Source organism: Electrophorus electricus, chromosome 14 (assembly GCF_041902795.1).
Source record: "Electrophorus electricus isolate QZ-2024a chromosome 14, ASM4190279v1, whole genome shotgun sequence".
Classification (NCBI taxonomy): domain Eukaryota; kingdom Metazoa; phylum Chordata; class Actinopteri; order Gymnotiformes; family Gymnotidae; genus Electrophorus; species Electrophorus electricus.
The window spans coordinates 5,732,664-5,745,552 of NC_137510.1; the positions used below are offsets into that span (position 1 = coordinate 5,732,664).

At 45.0% G+C, this 12,889-nt stretch overlaps 1 protein-coding gene across 2 annotated transcripts; it reads right to left on the reverse strand.

The window, feature by feature from the left end:
• Positions 1-2,949: 2,949 nt before the first annotated feature.
• On the reverse strand, positions 2,950-12,873 carry LOC113578468 (terminal nucleotidyltransferase 4A-like). Of its 2 annotated transcripts, none has more exons than XM_027011729.3 (13): positions 11,531-12,873; positions 10,910-11,033; positions 10,142-10,188; positions 9,918-10,038; positions 9,645-9,752; positions 9,294-9,422; positions 8,134-8,347; positions 7,815-7,941; positions 7,426-7,529; positions 6,991-7,145; positions 6,628-6,768; positions 6,283-6,450; positions 2,950-4,618 (listed from the first exon to the last, which is right to left on the reverse strand). In XM_027011729.3, exons 1-13 carry the CDS (start codon positions 12,181-12,183, stop codon positions 4,460-4,462), a joined length of 2,250 nt encoding a protein of 749 aa, XP_026867530.2. In that variant the 5' UTR covers positions 12,184-12,873; the 3' UTR covers positions 2,950-4,459. The 2 variants fall into 2 exon arrangements, with proteins under 2 accessions (XP_026867530.2, XP_081552623.1); XM_081696497.1 differs by lacking the exon at positions 2,950-4,618 and adding an exon at positions 4,630-6,114.
• Positions 12,874-12,889: the final 16 nt, after the last annotated feature.

Genomic DNA, 12,889 nt, shown 5'->3' on the forward strand with positions numbered 1-12,889 from the left:
GCAGTATCTGCACCACCGTCCAAAGGGGAATTGGATGACTGCAGCACGCCACACAGGATGCAAATAACACTTCATGGCTGTAAATAGTCACTTTGCGATCGTTTTCACCAAGTCAGGTGTTTTCTTAAAGTTAACCACAGAGACACCGCGACTGGACTCCTAACTGCATGATCAATTCCAAGGCTGACGTGAAATTTCAAAGATCGGCTCTTTTCCTTTGAAAAAAAAAGTCTTTCAAAATAACACATTTCTAAGTAAGGACCAAAATATCATCGGTTATTGAAGAGATTCCACATGCATCCATCTAAATGTACCCACGCTGGCTTCTTTTGGTTTTAGATGCAGTGCCTTCAGGGCTCAGCGAACCATAGTTATTATCGCTGCATTGTATGTGGGGGAAGACTTCATGTGACTCATACATATGTATGAAGGTTATAAGCCTACTTGTAGTGAAAGTGCTGCCTTTTATCCCGATGGTTTTTTGGGGGGGCGCGGGGGGGGGGGTTATATCCGCTTCTCCCGTCTCTGCCAGCTTCAGTAGCTACCGTCAGCCAGAGGTCTGAAGTTGAGTTAACAAAAGCTCTAACAATGATCAATAGGCCACCTCACTAGCTCCCGTTATACATCACTCCCCGTTGTGATGAGGTTGGCGGTCTCAATTTGAAAATTTACATTTACAGCATTTGACAGACTCTTTTTTCCAGAGCGACTTACAAAAGTGCTGTCATTTATTTGTAGAACGTATCCTAGCCGGTACAGTAGGTTACCGTTCAAGATACCATTGAACCAGAATGTTGTTAATATACAGGAATCAATTGATATCTAGAAGTGCAAAACACGTATAAGCTGCATCCCCGACAACGAAAAGTGCACTAAAAACCAACATCCTACAATAAGTACCAGCGTTTCGACATAGGTGCAGATTTAATGGTCATTTAAATATTCCAACAATAGATGGGTGTTCAGTCAGCGATTGAAGACCGCAAAGTCCGGACAGCTAGAGGAAGTTCGCTCTACCATCTGGGAGCCAGGACAGAGAATAGTCTCCATGCCTGTCTTCCATCAGACTTGAAGCATGCTGCTTGCAAATGAACCTGCTTTTCACCTTCTGAAAAACGTCGGTAACACGTAGCGAATAGAATGTTTTCTACACGAGCTAAAGCTGAAGTGAGCAAATCCCAAAAGGGGGCGTACACGCTGGAGCGTTTTTATACCCCCGGTCTAAAACTCAAGAACATCTCGTCCGTAACGTGCCTACAGGACTTGCAAATTATGTGTCATGCATGTCGTTAACGCATATTATTCCTGATCTTGATAAGCCCACAATCGCACCTTCAACGCGAAAAACGAGCGCGCTCTAAGCGCGAGCTGCAAACTACGACAGCGTGCTAACGTTTGGAACATCTGGACACCCCGCGCGTACCAAGCCAAAGCGGTATTCATGCGAAACGGAGCCAAAACAGGCCATTACTCCCGGAGCGCAGAAATACGACGTCTCATTACGCTTGCCACGTTAGGAGAACGCAGATGAAACTTTTTTCAAAGTGCGCTCACATACCTGGCTAAAGAACCATGAAAATCCGTAGATACACACTCGCGGCTTCGACGGACTGCAAATTAATATTTACGGCGTGCCCATCAAAGCCGTGCTGGAGTACTACAATGACTGTATTAGTTAAGCCCATTTGTTATTATCAGTGCAATAAAGTTCATTTTAATCAAAGTGGTAGCGGGGTCCAGTTTCAGGAGCTCATTTGAGCGTTGTGGGTGCGGATACAGAAGCATGCGGCTGTTTGTTGGATGGGAATTGTGCACGTAAAATCAATTGCTCTTGAGCAAGCGACACACTTCTTTGGGAGGATAAACGGCTTCATTTGTGAACAATACAAAATTCATCTCGAATCTTTGACATTTAGGGTTTTCTTTTCGTCTTACGTTAGTTGTAACCCGCGCTGCACGAACCTCCACTGAACGTGAACCGTGCTGAGCGGGTCTGATATAGCGCAAATGGTGTGATTAAAAATAAAATCTTACTCCATCGCACACCAATATACACACAATACAATCTTAAATAAGCCATCAATTTAACAGAAGTGGGGTTTTTTAATGTATGACAACGAAAATCTCCCTAAAAGTCTTTCAAAAACATTTACATTGCAAGATCCATTGCTAAAAAAGCGGACGTTTCTGTACTACTTTCACGACCAAAAAATGCAGTCTGTTTGGTAACACGTTAGCTGAGTGTGGACGGTCCTAATTTTCGAACAGATGGCCGATATGCTGTAGTCCTGCAGGCCTAGTTCTCGTCCTCTGAACAGTCTGTATGGCTTTCTATTCAGAAAATAGCGTGACGCTACAGAAATCAAGTAGCAATTTCTGCTTTGAAAGAACTAACGCGTACTATGGCGGAGTGTTTAAAAAGGCACTAAAAGTAGGTCAGTTTCCCTAGAACCTCCAGCCCACACGCGGAATAGAGTGAGCTCTCGCTGATACAACAGTAGAGAAGATATAAAAATCAAGTAAAACCTCGTGTATTGCAGAGCGGCCATCTCATGGCCCACAACCTAGGGAAATGGTGTAGGGAAAGGGGAAGAAACGACCCTTTATATCAGTCTTTAGTTTGTGAAGTGACTAAGTCGATACGGAGAGACGCACCCGACAGGGAGCATAATCTGAATGCACAGGAAAAGGTCTTGCACACGGTGCTTGCAGCAAACGGCTCAATCGTGGTGTTGCAAGAGCGCCTCCAAGTGGCAACGAAAGGCACTGCATTTGCTGCGTTTTTCTTCCGAGATCGAGTCACGGATTCCGTTATATCCGCTTACCGTAAGTCGCGATGTGTAGCAAGACGCATTAAGATCTTTAGATGGGATGTAAGAAAAGAACGGGGGGAGGGAAAGACAGCGAGTCATTTAAGATATTTATTTTAAAAATAATCTGTAGAAAAAAGTTCACATAAAAATATCCAGGGACAAAAATGGCGCAAAAAAAAAGGGGGGGGGGGGGGGAGAATTTACTTCAGTTTACATTCAAATATCACGTTTATGCAAATTACATGTATTTGGCTCATGTAGACCGATGTACAAGCTCTACTCTCCTTCACTGGACCATGAATGCATCAACCAAGGACCATAGTCTAGGTGCACAGCAACATTCTCTCTTCCATCGCATGCATATAGGAAGGGGCTCTTCCTCTGGTGGTTCTTCCTCCCTCTCTAGCTCTACTACACACTCACGCAGGTGAAGATGAAACTCTTGGGCTGCCAGAAACAAAATACACAGCTCGCAAACGTCTTTTGCACTTGGAGATGGTCTTTGGCACAAATACTTTTTTTAAAAAATAAATAAATAAATAGAATACCAAAACAAAAAAAAACAAAAAAAAAAGCTTCCATAGTATATCCTGGAAGCTTTTCTGAATGTAAACAGATTTGTGTGTGAATGTTATTTGGCAGCACAGTTATTTCAAAAAGGAACAACAAAAGCAGCTAAAATGTGAACAGGACATGATTATGTTGCTAAAGATCTTTTACAAACCTGTATTTGAGCACTTTCTTGTGGGGGACTAAAACCATTTGTGGATAACTCAAAAAAAAAAAAAAAAAAGTTTCCCATTATTTTCTGAATGCCGGGTATTAGAGAACGATCCAGATGGAAAACTCAACTTGGATCGAGGATAAAATCAAGCAGAGGGGATATGAGCCATCAGTGGCTGTGAAGACGTAGGCTAGAATATAAGGAACACTTGGTCCATCAGCCCTCTGACTGTAGTAGCCATAGGATTTTGGCACAGAGCAAGTTAAGAACTCAGTGGCGCCATCAGCTGGTGCAGAGGCTGGAATGCACGTGTGGCAAGCCAGCAAGTTGGGGAGATGAGATGCAGAATTGAATATAGACATACGTTTTTATCATGTGCAAAAACCACAACCCTAATTATTAAAAATGGTTCCTGGTTTGAACATGATAAAAGATGTTATGCTTGTAGTACCAGAAGTTTGATCTATTGTTACAAGAGCTAACATTCTTCACAAAAATGTAAACATTGAAGTAAAAAATTAAAATGTAATTTAAAAAAGCAACTTAAAAAAAAAAAAAAATCAAATGATTAAAAAAAAAAAAAAACCACAAAAACACACCCATATATTGCACAAGTAGCAGTAAATACAATTCCAAGTAGAGCCTGTCTGTGTGGAAAAGTTTAGTGTGTCATCACAAACAGAAACCCAAATGCAAGTTTAAGGTGGGGGGTGGCGTGAGGTTCGGAGGGAAAAAAAAAAAAAAAAAAAAAAACCACGAACACGTGTAATAAATGGGTACACAGTCCATTCAAAACAGGCAGTCATGTCCGACATGCCAGGTGAACTGGTTGATGCTGCTCAAAGACCACGCATATGCGAGACAGGGCGTGGAGGAAGTGCTACCTTTCACCTGCAGCAGGTGGGGTCCCTTCACACTGCCCCTATCTGCTGAGGTTGCAGGGCAACGTTTCCCTCCTACGGCGACGCCAGCTGTTCCGGTTGTGCTGGGGAGAGTGGAACCGGGAGCCGGGAATCGGGCCCGGCTCGTAGCCGGGGGCATGTGGTGGCCCCTTTGATCCAAACCTCTGGCTGCCATGGAACTGGAGGAACCAAAAAGAAAAGCACCATTAAAAGCTGCGCTACATTAAAGCTTGTTTGCTAAAACCCGAGAGCAGCACCGCAGAGTTACCAAACAATGTCCTTGCACATGTAAAGGGCTAAATATTTGTTCAGAAGTCAGAGCTGCTCGAGGGAGCTTTGGTTTGCAGGCGTTTGGATTCCATCAAAAGTTGTCATGGCACTATAATCTTACAAAAGAAATAAAGGTCCAGTTTTTGGACCCAAGTGCTGGAGGCGTGGTTTACTTTGTTGCTATGAATGGCAGTTTGGTGACCTGCACGAGCAGTCACTGAACACAGAAGACTCTTCAAAACAGCAACCCCAACTGATCCCTGTGCTGACGTCCAATAGTATTTACAAAACAAACAGGAATTAACAGATAAGTAATACAAGGAAAAACAAAAACAATTTGTCTATATACAGCAGAGAAACAAAGCCTGAGGCAAAACACCAGCTTGACTTCTCCAGAGGGGCTGGGAGTTCCGTAATCAAGTTATTTTCTAAAGGTTTCAAAGTTCAACATGTGGAGCGTGATTTTTTGGTAGCTTGGTGCTGCAATTGTGACTGCTCAGTACAGTCAACATGTCATGATTGACTACACATGGAATACTTCTTGAACGTGCATGTGCCCGAAAATCAGACCAATTCATTTGGATTTGTTTGGGTTAGGAGACTGAAGTTACATTAACCTGCCAAACAGTCCAAAATCTCTAGTCTTCCATAGTACAGCTTTAATGTATGCTAGCATAAAAACCCCATTATTTTCTTCCTGCAGCACACCCTACTGGCCAGTGTACATCAGCCTTGGTATAATGACAGGGTCTGATCATGCACTTGTGTGTCAAGTTTGCAAAGGACCAGGCAAAGGGCTGAGGAAGTGCACCTCATTTATATCGGTCTGGCACCATTACACAAGTTCTGAGGTGACAGCCTTGAGGTAATAAAGTGATGAGATCTTTTGGTAACTTGATTCTGAACTGTTTCAGGCCACGTTTTGAAGACCGATCACCCAATTTTAAGCACCATTTTGAAAATATCCTTTTTGGGGGGGGGAAATGCAAGTTAGCCCAAAATCTAAGTAATAGAACTTAGTGGTCTGAAAGGCAGGTTTGTGTGATCTGATGAAAATCAAGAAGAGCTTGATTCTCTAAAGTTACAGTTATGGAGCTATAGACAAACCACAAAAACATGTTTCACACCAAGATTATAGCACCACTACATGCCTGGAACCTTATTAATAATTTTTTTTTTTTTTTAATGGCAAACAGGTACCACCTCCTAAAATCCATGAACAAAAAGTTGTTTGGGTTCTTTTCAAGGGGGGTTGTTTATTTGTTTACCACAGTTTACGACTGGTAAATGCATTACTAAAAACACCAACAGTAGCAAAAACTCAAACGCAGTCCGAGTCTAGCGGTACAGTCCCTTCAGCAAGCTTTCTGGCTGCAATTCCGTCCCGTGTCACCCATCAAAGGCGCTTTGGCATGAAGGGAAAAACCGTACAAAAGGGTTAGACTCTGCACTCTAGGCCACTATGTCCAGCAGGCTGAATCAAACTGAATCAACCAGGCCTTCATTAACCCTGCAAGGTCATAATGGCACACCACTGACAGAGCTGCGTCACAGATCAGGTGGGGGAGGCTACCTTGATGGAGGATTGTTGGTGACCCAGCAGAGGGGTGAGGTAGATGGGGGCAGACGCGGGGTGCGGCAGTCGGTACCCGGCACTCGAAGGGACGCATCCATCCTCACATGATGGTCTCCCAGGTAACGGTGGGGGCACCATCCCACACGCAGGGAGCGATTTTCGCAGCTGAGGAGAGAGGAAGAGGGAGAACATGTTCCATTAGAGCAACAACAGTCCACCTGGGTGTTCGTTTTTTACATTAATAAGTCTACATTTCCAATTGTAAACAGCTCGCTTTAGTGAACCTTCTGCATTTGACTTTGGGGCTTTATCTCTGGGGAACAGCCCCAAGGTTGATTCTACCTGCAGCTTGGAGTTGGGTGGGGTTTTGCCCCAATCAGCTGGATTTGCCCCATTCTGCTGTCTCTGTTGGGCGCTAGTTAGAGCGGATGCAGGGAACGCATCGAGAGCCACCGTGGTTCCACAGGCAACGGAATCAGAGTCCTGGAATGAGTGTGTGCGCAAGAAAAGTGTTGCACATTTCAGTATCACTGCAAATACACACCTGTGCCTACCTCACCATCAATACTAGGAATAAAAGAGTCTTAGATGAAATACAGAAATAAATAATTCAGTGGGCAGATTCAATAAGACAGCTTTGTGCAATTGAGGACAACACTGCTTGAAATCCGCCTGCCAATGTGGGAGGACAGTCTACAGACTTACGATGTCACTTCCTGAGAGGGAAGAAACCGAGGAGGACGAGGAGGACGACGAGGACGAGTGCTGCTGAGGGCTAGACAGAGACGGAAGGGATTCGGCACTCTGGGGGGTGGCGGAGTCTCGCTGCCGCTGATCAGAATTACCCCCAAACTGTACAACTGTCAAGTGCAAACGCACAAATCTGTTAGCGATTTGAATACAGCTGCTTAAATACAATGCCATTTCTGAAAAGTAAAGAGTAACCCATCAGAGACTAATGAAAGAATTTTGCCCAACGTCACAGTAATCATAAGAAACGGAAAGCAGTCCTGTAGTTCACCATGAGCCATCGAGTACGGGAGCCATACCAAAGATGTCACAACGTCTATAAAATATATTTCTGTAACATCCACCAAAACCTGCATCCAATTATTACACATATGTGAAAACTGAACTTACCGCGTTGATTCATTCTGGCATTGTGGCTGTCGCCCCATTTCTGCAAGATCCACTCCCTGTAGTTAATCACTTCCTGGGTCAATCTGATGATCCGACCTAGGGTACTGAGGAAGCATTTTTTTTTACCCGCCACAAAACGTGACACGCATGCCAAATCCAGAAAGGAGACATAAACCTACATAAATCACAACAGTTTAAAGGATTGCCCTGTTTAAAGCTTTATGGTTTAACCATTTTATTTTTTGGCTGATTTCAGAGCTACAACTGCATCTTGTAGGGAAGGGGTGAAAAAAAAAAATATATATATCACAAGCACAGTTGATTGCATTTCCTCCCCCCCACTGCAATAAGGCAGATGTGCCTCCTTTAACAGCTGGGCAAAGACAAACCTGTCCATGTCTTTGTTGGGGTAGGAGCGTGCAAGGGGAGACACGGCGTGGCTCAAAACGATGTAGGCGTAGTCAAACACTTGCTTCACCTGCATGGCTCCGTACGAGCTGCGACCCACGTCGTTACCTGAGGGGCGCACGCGCACACACACAGTAAGGTAAAGGTACCAACCAACCATATAAAAAGCCTATGTCTCATATGGTGTCAATGAACGTGTCCACACACAAAAGCTTGAACGGAGCACTAAGGAAATCGAACACGGAGATTTATCGTCTAGCACTCGTACGCCAAGCAGTCAGATACGTAGCAGCTCCGCACCTGGTAGGTTGGGATCCTCTATGCACAGCGTGGATGGCCTGTGTCCATTGGTCATCACCTTCATCATCTCCTCTTTGGCAAGGTATGCTCCTCCATTCTTCACACGGATGCCCGTCTTCAGGTAGTTGAAGTGCCTTCCATACAGCTCGAAGAACTCGATGAGGAGAATGCCCAGGTTGATGTTGGAGCCTCTGCAGTCAATCCGCGGGTGAAGCTGAAAAAGAGCAGAAGCCTGAGCGGCAGGGGCGGGCAGCGCTTCCGACCAATCACGGAAGCCCGTTTCAGACGGAACCCACGGCACACGAGTGCTGGCTCCAGGCTCTAGAAGCAGCTGCTGGCCAATGATGCTCGTCAGATTTGCCCGTTCGATTCGGGAACCCTAACTCAAGAACACGTCGGTTCAGTTCAGATATGGGCTCTGACATATACTGTACTGAGCACAATGGTGGTGTCTTCTATAGTAAAGTGTTTTGTACAAGTAATTGCATGTACTTGTCTGTTTGCACCGTCATCTGCTACTATTTTATGTCAAATGTAGCACTGCGTCTTGGATGGACGAAACTTCCTTCACTCAACACAGCTGTGGTTAGAAGCAATGACAAAGTTGACAGTACTTGAATGCAGTTTAGCCACCCAAGTGAAATAACGCTTTCATGACAAACCTAAGACACCTTTTAAAAGAAATATAGGCTGTGCGACTTCAGTTGCACACCTATGGGAGGAACGGTCAAGAGCAGTAAGCCCAAAACCCCACTGGCTGGCCAAGAGTCAACTCACTAACAGCTCAAATCAGAACTAATAGGGAGAAGGGAAGCCCGCCCAAAAGCACAGTGGGCCCATGATCAATTTCAATCTCTTCTAGCCAGAGACACAGCACGGAGGAGTGCAGTCTCACAGAATTAGGCCTTTAACTGCCACAATACAAGTACGCAGTCCAAATGCTAAGCTAAGATATCAGGTGTGGCTCCTTGCCTCTAACTGCAGCCAGCTGTTAAGGCGACCACCACCGACCATTCCAACAGAGGGGCCGCCAATTTATCACAGTTTTGACGAGCTACAGGCCATTAAGCAGGCACGGTGCACTCTGGGGTCTGCTTGCAGTGGTTGTGTGGCTAGAACCGACTGCAGATCGGTTATAGTGGGGACAGTTCCTCACTCACCTGTAAGAAGCTGATGACCATTAAGATGAGGCAGTAGGAACTGATACCACCGGTGAACACCTCGTTTAGGTCTCGCTGTAGCAGAAACTGCTTCAGCGCAAAGATGAGATACGGCAGCACCGAGTACTTCTGAGAGAAAGAGAGAGGGGGTGAAGGAGGGAGCGAGCGAGCGTGCCTGTGTGATCACATAATACACATTTTTAGGATTCCAAGAACAATTAGACGTAAACATGAGGAGCAAACAAAAGACTGAGATTTTCATACAACCAATGAGAAGACGGCAATTGTTTTACCCACATTACCTCAAGATTTTCAGTACACATTTCAACAGAATTTGAAGTAAAACTTCACCTTCAAGTGGTCCTTAATAAAGCGTGCGGCCTTGATGCCAGTTTCCACGTTGAAGCTGATGTCAACCTTCACTTCCGTTTCTCTGTCGGTGAGTTTAATGATGGGAACCTAAGGAGAAGGCTTCGTTACAAAACCGCTTCAAAGTGGGATGCACCGATACGGGTAGCTTTTGAAGCAAAAGTCGGGTCAATGAAACAGACCAGAACTGGGAACCTAAGAAGAGAGTGCCCAGGAATTTAGCCTTCTGCTGGATTTAAAGGGCAGGAGACTGACCGTAGCCTTGTCCAGGATTTTGATGGAGAACGGTTCAGCCAGGTTGTGCTGCTTAAGCGCCTGGTCTAGCTGCTGGAGAGGAGGGCGGTCCCACTTCCCAAACACCACTAGGTCAATGTCACTGTCAGAGGCAAGCAGAAGATGACCATAAATTAGCATCCGTTTAAACTGTACACATTATGATATTAACTGAAGCTATTCTTTGTGACAGACACAAGTTCAACCTTGTTGGGAGATACAGTCCAGTACTGAAGCTGCCAAATATTTGGACCTGAAAAAACACAAAAAAGGTACAAACCTACATCAGATGTTACAGGCTGTTCCCTTCTGACTCCTAACAGTTTATGGCCACTGCAAAGCTGAGCAAAGATCCTGAAGGTCAACAGCAAAGCTCTCTCCATCGTCCCGGAGTTGCCTTCATTTCTCCAGCTATCGCTACGTTACTGATGATCTAAACCATATACTGACAGCAGGCGCACCGGCACTGACTAAACCTCCAGCTCATTAAAAACAGGACAGGATGAAAAAATAGCCACACGAAGCTTCCTCGCAGGAGACAGAGCGCATGCATGTGTGCGTGCTTCTGAGGAGGGTGATGTGGTGGAGCACTCTCTCTCAGGCTCTTCTTCTACCTCCAGCACTTCTGCTCGGACGTGCCTGGGAATCCCAGGTGACGACATGCAGAGTAGATCCTGAGCTAGATGTTAAGCACATGCATGGCTGCTGGAAACACGCTGCCTTACATCTAGTTGCAAATGGTGTCAACATGGCATGGGATGCACAGTTTCAGAATAACTGTTACTTGCCAAGGTGCATAGGACTCAAAGGCAGGAAGGCTAAAAGCCCAACATTGTAAAGAGACTTCAACACAACCATCAGGACCTGCACACTCAAGTATAAACTGATGCTTCTGCCACTGCTTTCAGGGCCATTAAACAGAACATAATCGGGTTCCAGAACTCATAACCTCCGGGATATGTTGGGTTACCCACGTTAGCTGTAGGCCACAAGTCCTTGATCACCGTCTCGATTCGATTCACCACGTCTCTCCTCATGGCCTCCTCTTCCGGTCGCGGGGACATGAACTCATAGAAGTCCATTATCTCTTCATGGAGGCTTGGGGGGGGGTGCCATAAAATGAAGAGACATACCTAATAATTACACAGCCTACACCAAAACTAAAATAATAATAATAATAATAATAATAATAATAATAATAATAATAATTTAATAGTTCAAAGAACAGGAATTTAGATTATTACTAAGGCCAAAGTTGGAAATGAAAATATTTCTCAGAGTGGTTACAGAAACTGAGAAGGAACATTTAAGTCATTGGGAATTTTACAGGCTTACATGAAGAGACAGGGATTCCAAAACAAGGTAGGCCTACCTTACAATGCAATTGCTCGTCAGATGCACTGCAGAGTGCATGGCTAAATTTCTTGCTTAGACACTTCAGACATAAGCAAAGCGGGCCTTTTTCTCTCTAAAGTTACAGTAGTTAATTAAATGTGGAAGCTTGACAAGAAAAAAAAAAAAGTTATGCCGAAGCGCTGGAGAAAAGCGACCTCCTTGGAGCTTCGGGGGGGTGGGGGGGGGCCCCAAACACTTACCCGTTAACTCCTGGACTGTATTTCCTCGTTTTCCACGGTGTCCCAGAACAAAAGTAGTGGCCATTGGAGCTGGCGAGCAAATAGTTCATCCCGTAAGTGCTCGCTTTGTTGTCGCGCGGCTGGTGATGGTGGAGGAGGCAGTTGCTGATGTTGTGCAGATGCTCGGTGAAACTGAAATGAAGTTTGGCACCATCGGTGGGGACGGTGCTGGTGCCGTCACAAGTCCCAGAAGAGTCCGATTTCGGACTGTCCGTTTCCGAGTCCACGGAGGACGGCGGAGACAGAGAACCATGCTTTTGAGAACCATTTAATTTTCCCAGTCCTGTGCAAGGACCACTTACCACCGTAAAGTTACAGTTGTTAAATGGCGGATGGAGATTTGTCTGTGCGTTTGGACAGAAATTTGAAGAGATGGCACCGCCGTTTACCAAATGATGGGCGATGCAGCTGGCAATCAGTTTGGTGCCTGATGCCGGGGGAGCTAAGGTGCTTTTCATCAAACCTGAGGCCAGAGCTGGCGAGTTCCCACGGTGCGGATGTCGGGGATGATCGGAGCTGGTCTGCAGCCCCTGTGAGGTTTCCCAGATCTGCATCCATAAAGCGTTGGCAGGTCCTTTCTGTTCGGGCTGGAACCAAGCTACCCTCGGATCCATTAAAACTCACTCGTCAAAGAAACCTTCTCTACGAAATCCTCTCGCCAGGAGAGAAAGGGTATTCGAAACGTGTAACTTACGGGGGCCGTTTAAACGACGCAGAGAAGTTTTGTTTAAAATCCCAACAGGACCAGTAATCCGAAACAGCCGCTAGGTCGCTGGCTAATGTAAACGGTTCTACTCCACCGGATTTCCAATATGGCGTTTTAAAGCGCACTGCGCATGCGTAGGATTTTAAACTGTTCTGGAACACACCCCCCAACCCAGACCTACCCAGTTTGACTTGAGTAAAATTTGAGTTTATCCGTCTCACCTCGCACGCTCCTACCCTTGCGATTATCTAAGAGTGTTTTTAATAGCAAAGCCGTTTTTTGGAGAAAAAAAAAAAATTTCTTTTTGTTTGCATTTCAGTTATTCGCAACAACACGCAGGTATCCTGCACGTACCTCATTTTGATTTGCACGCCAATAAAGCTCAGCTTTTTTTTTCTTTTTTCTTTTTAAGTAACGGTCTGCAAAAAAGCATACCTACATCTTACATAACTCTACCTTTGTTTAGAGAATATTTCTAACCCCCTTTGAATGTAATAAATCGTCAAGGTGAACCCTTTTCAATCTGAATTCAGAAAATCTGAAGGGACACGATGGGTTCCAATTTATTAAAGGGTTAAACATTTGGGTATCATTCGCAAATCTCCAGTTTGACT

Excerpts from the sequence above, each read along its gene's own strand:
- LOC113578468 (XM_027011729.3), bottom strand. The coding sequence starts at position 12,183 with ATGGATCCGAGGGTAGCTTGGTTCCAGCCCGAACAGAAAGGACCTGCC. Across the intron at positions 10,189-10,909 it reads ACTTGTGGCCTACAGCTAAC|GTCCAAATATTTGGCAGCTT; the intron begins GTGGGTAACCCA and ends GTGTTTTTTCAG. Across the intron at positions 6,769-6,990 it reads CCCTCTCAGGAAGTGACATC|GACTCTGATTCCGTTGCCTG; the intron begins GTAAGTCTGTAG and ends CACTCATTCCAG.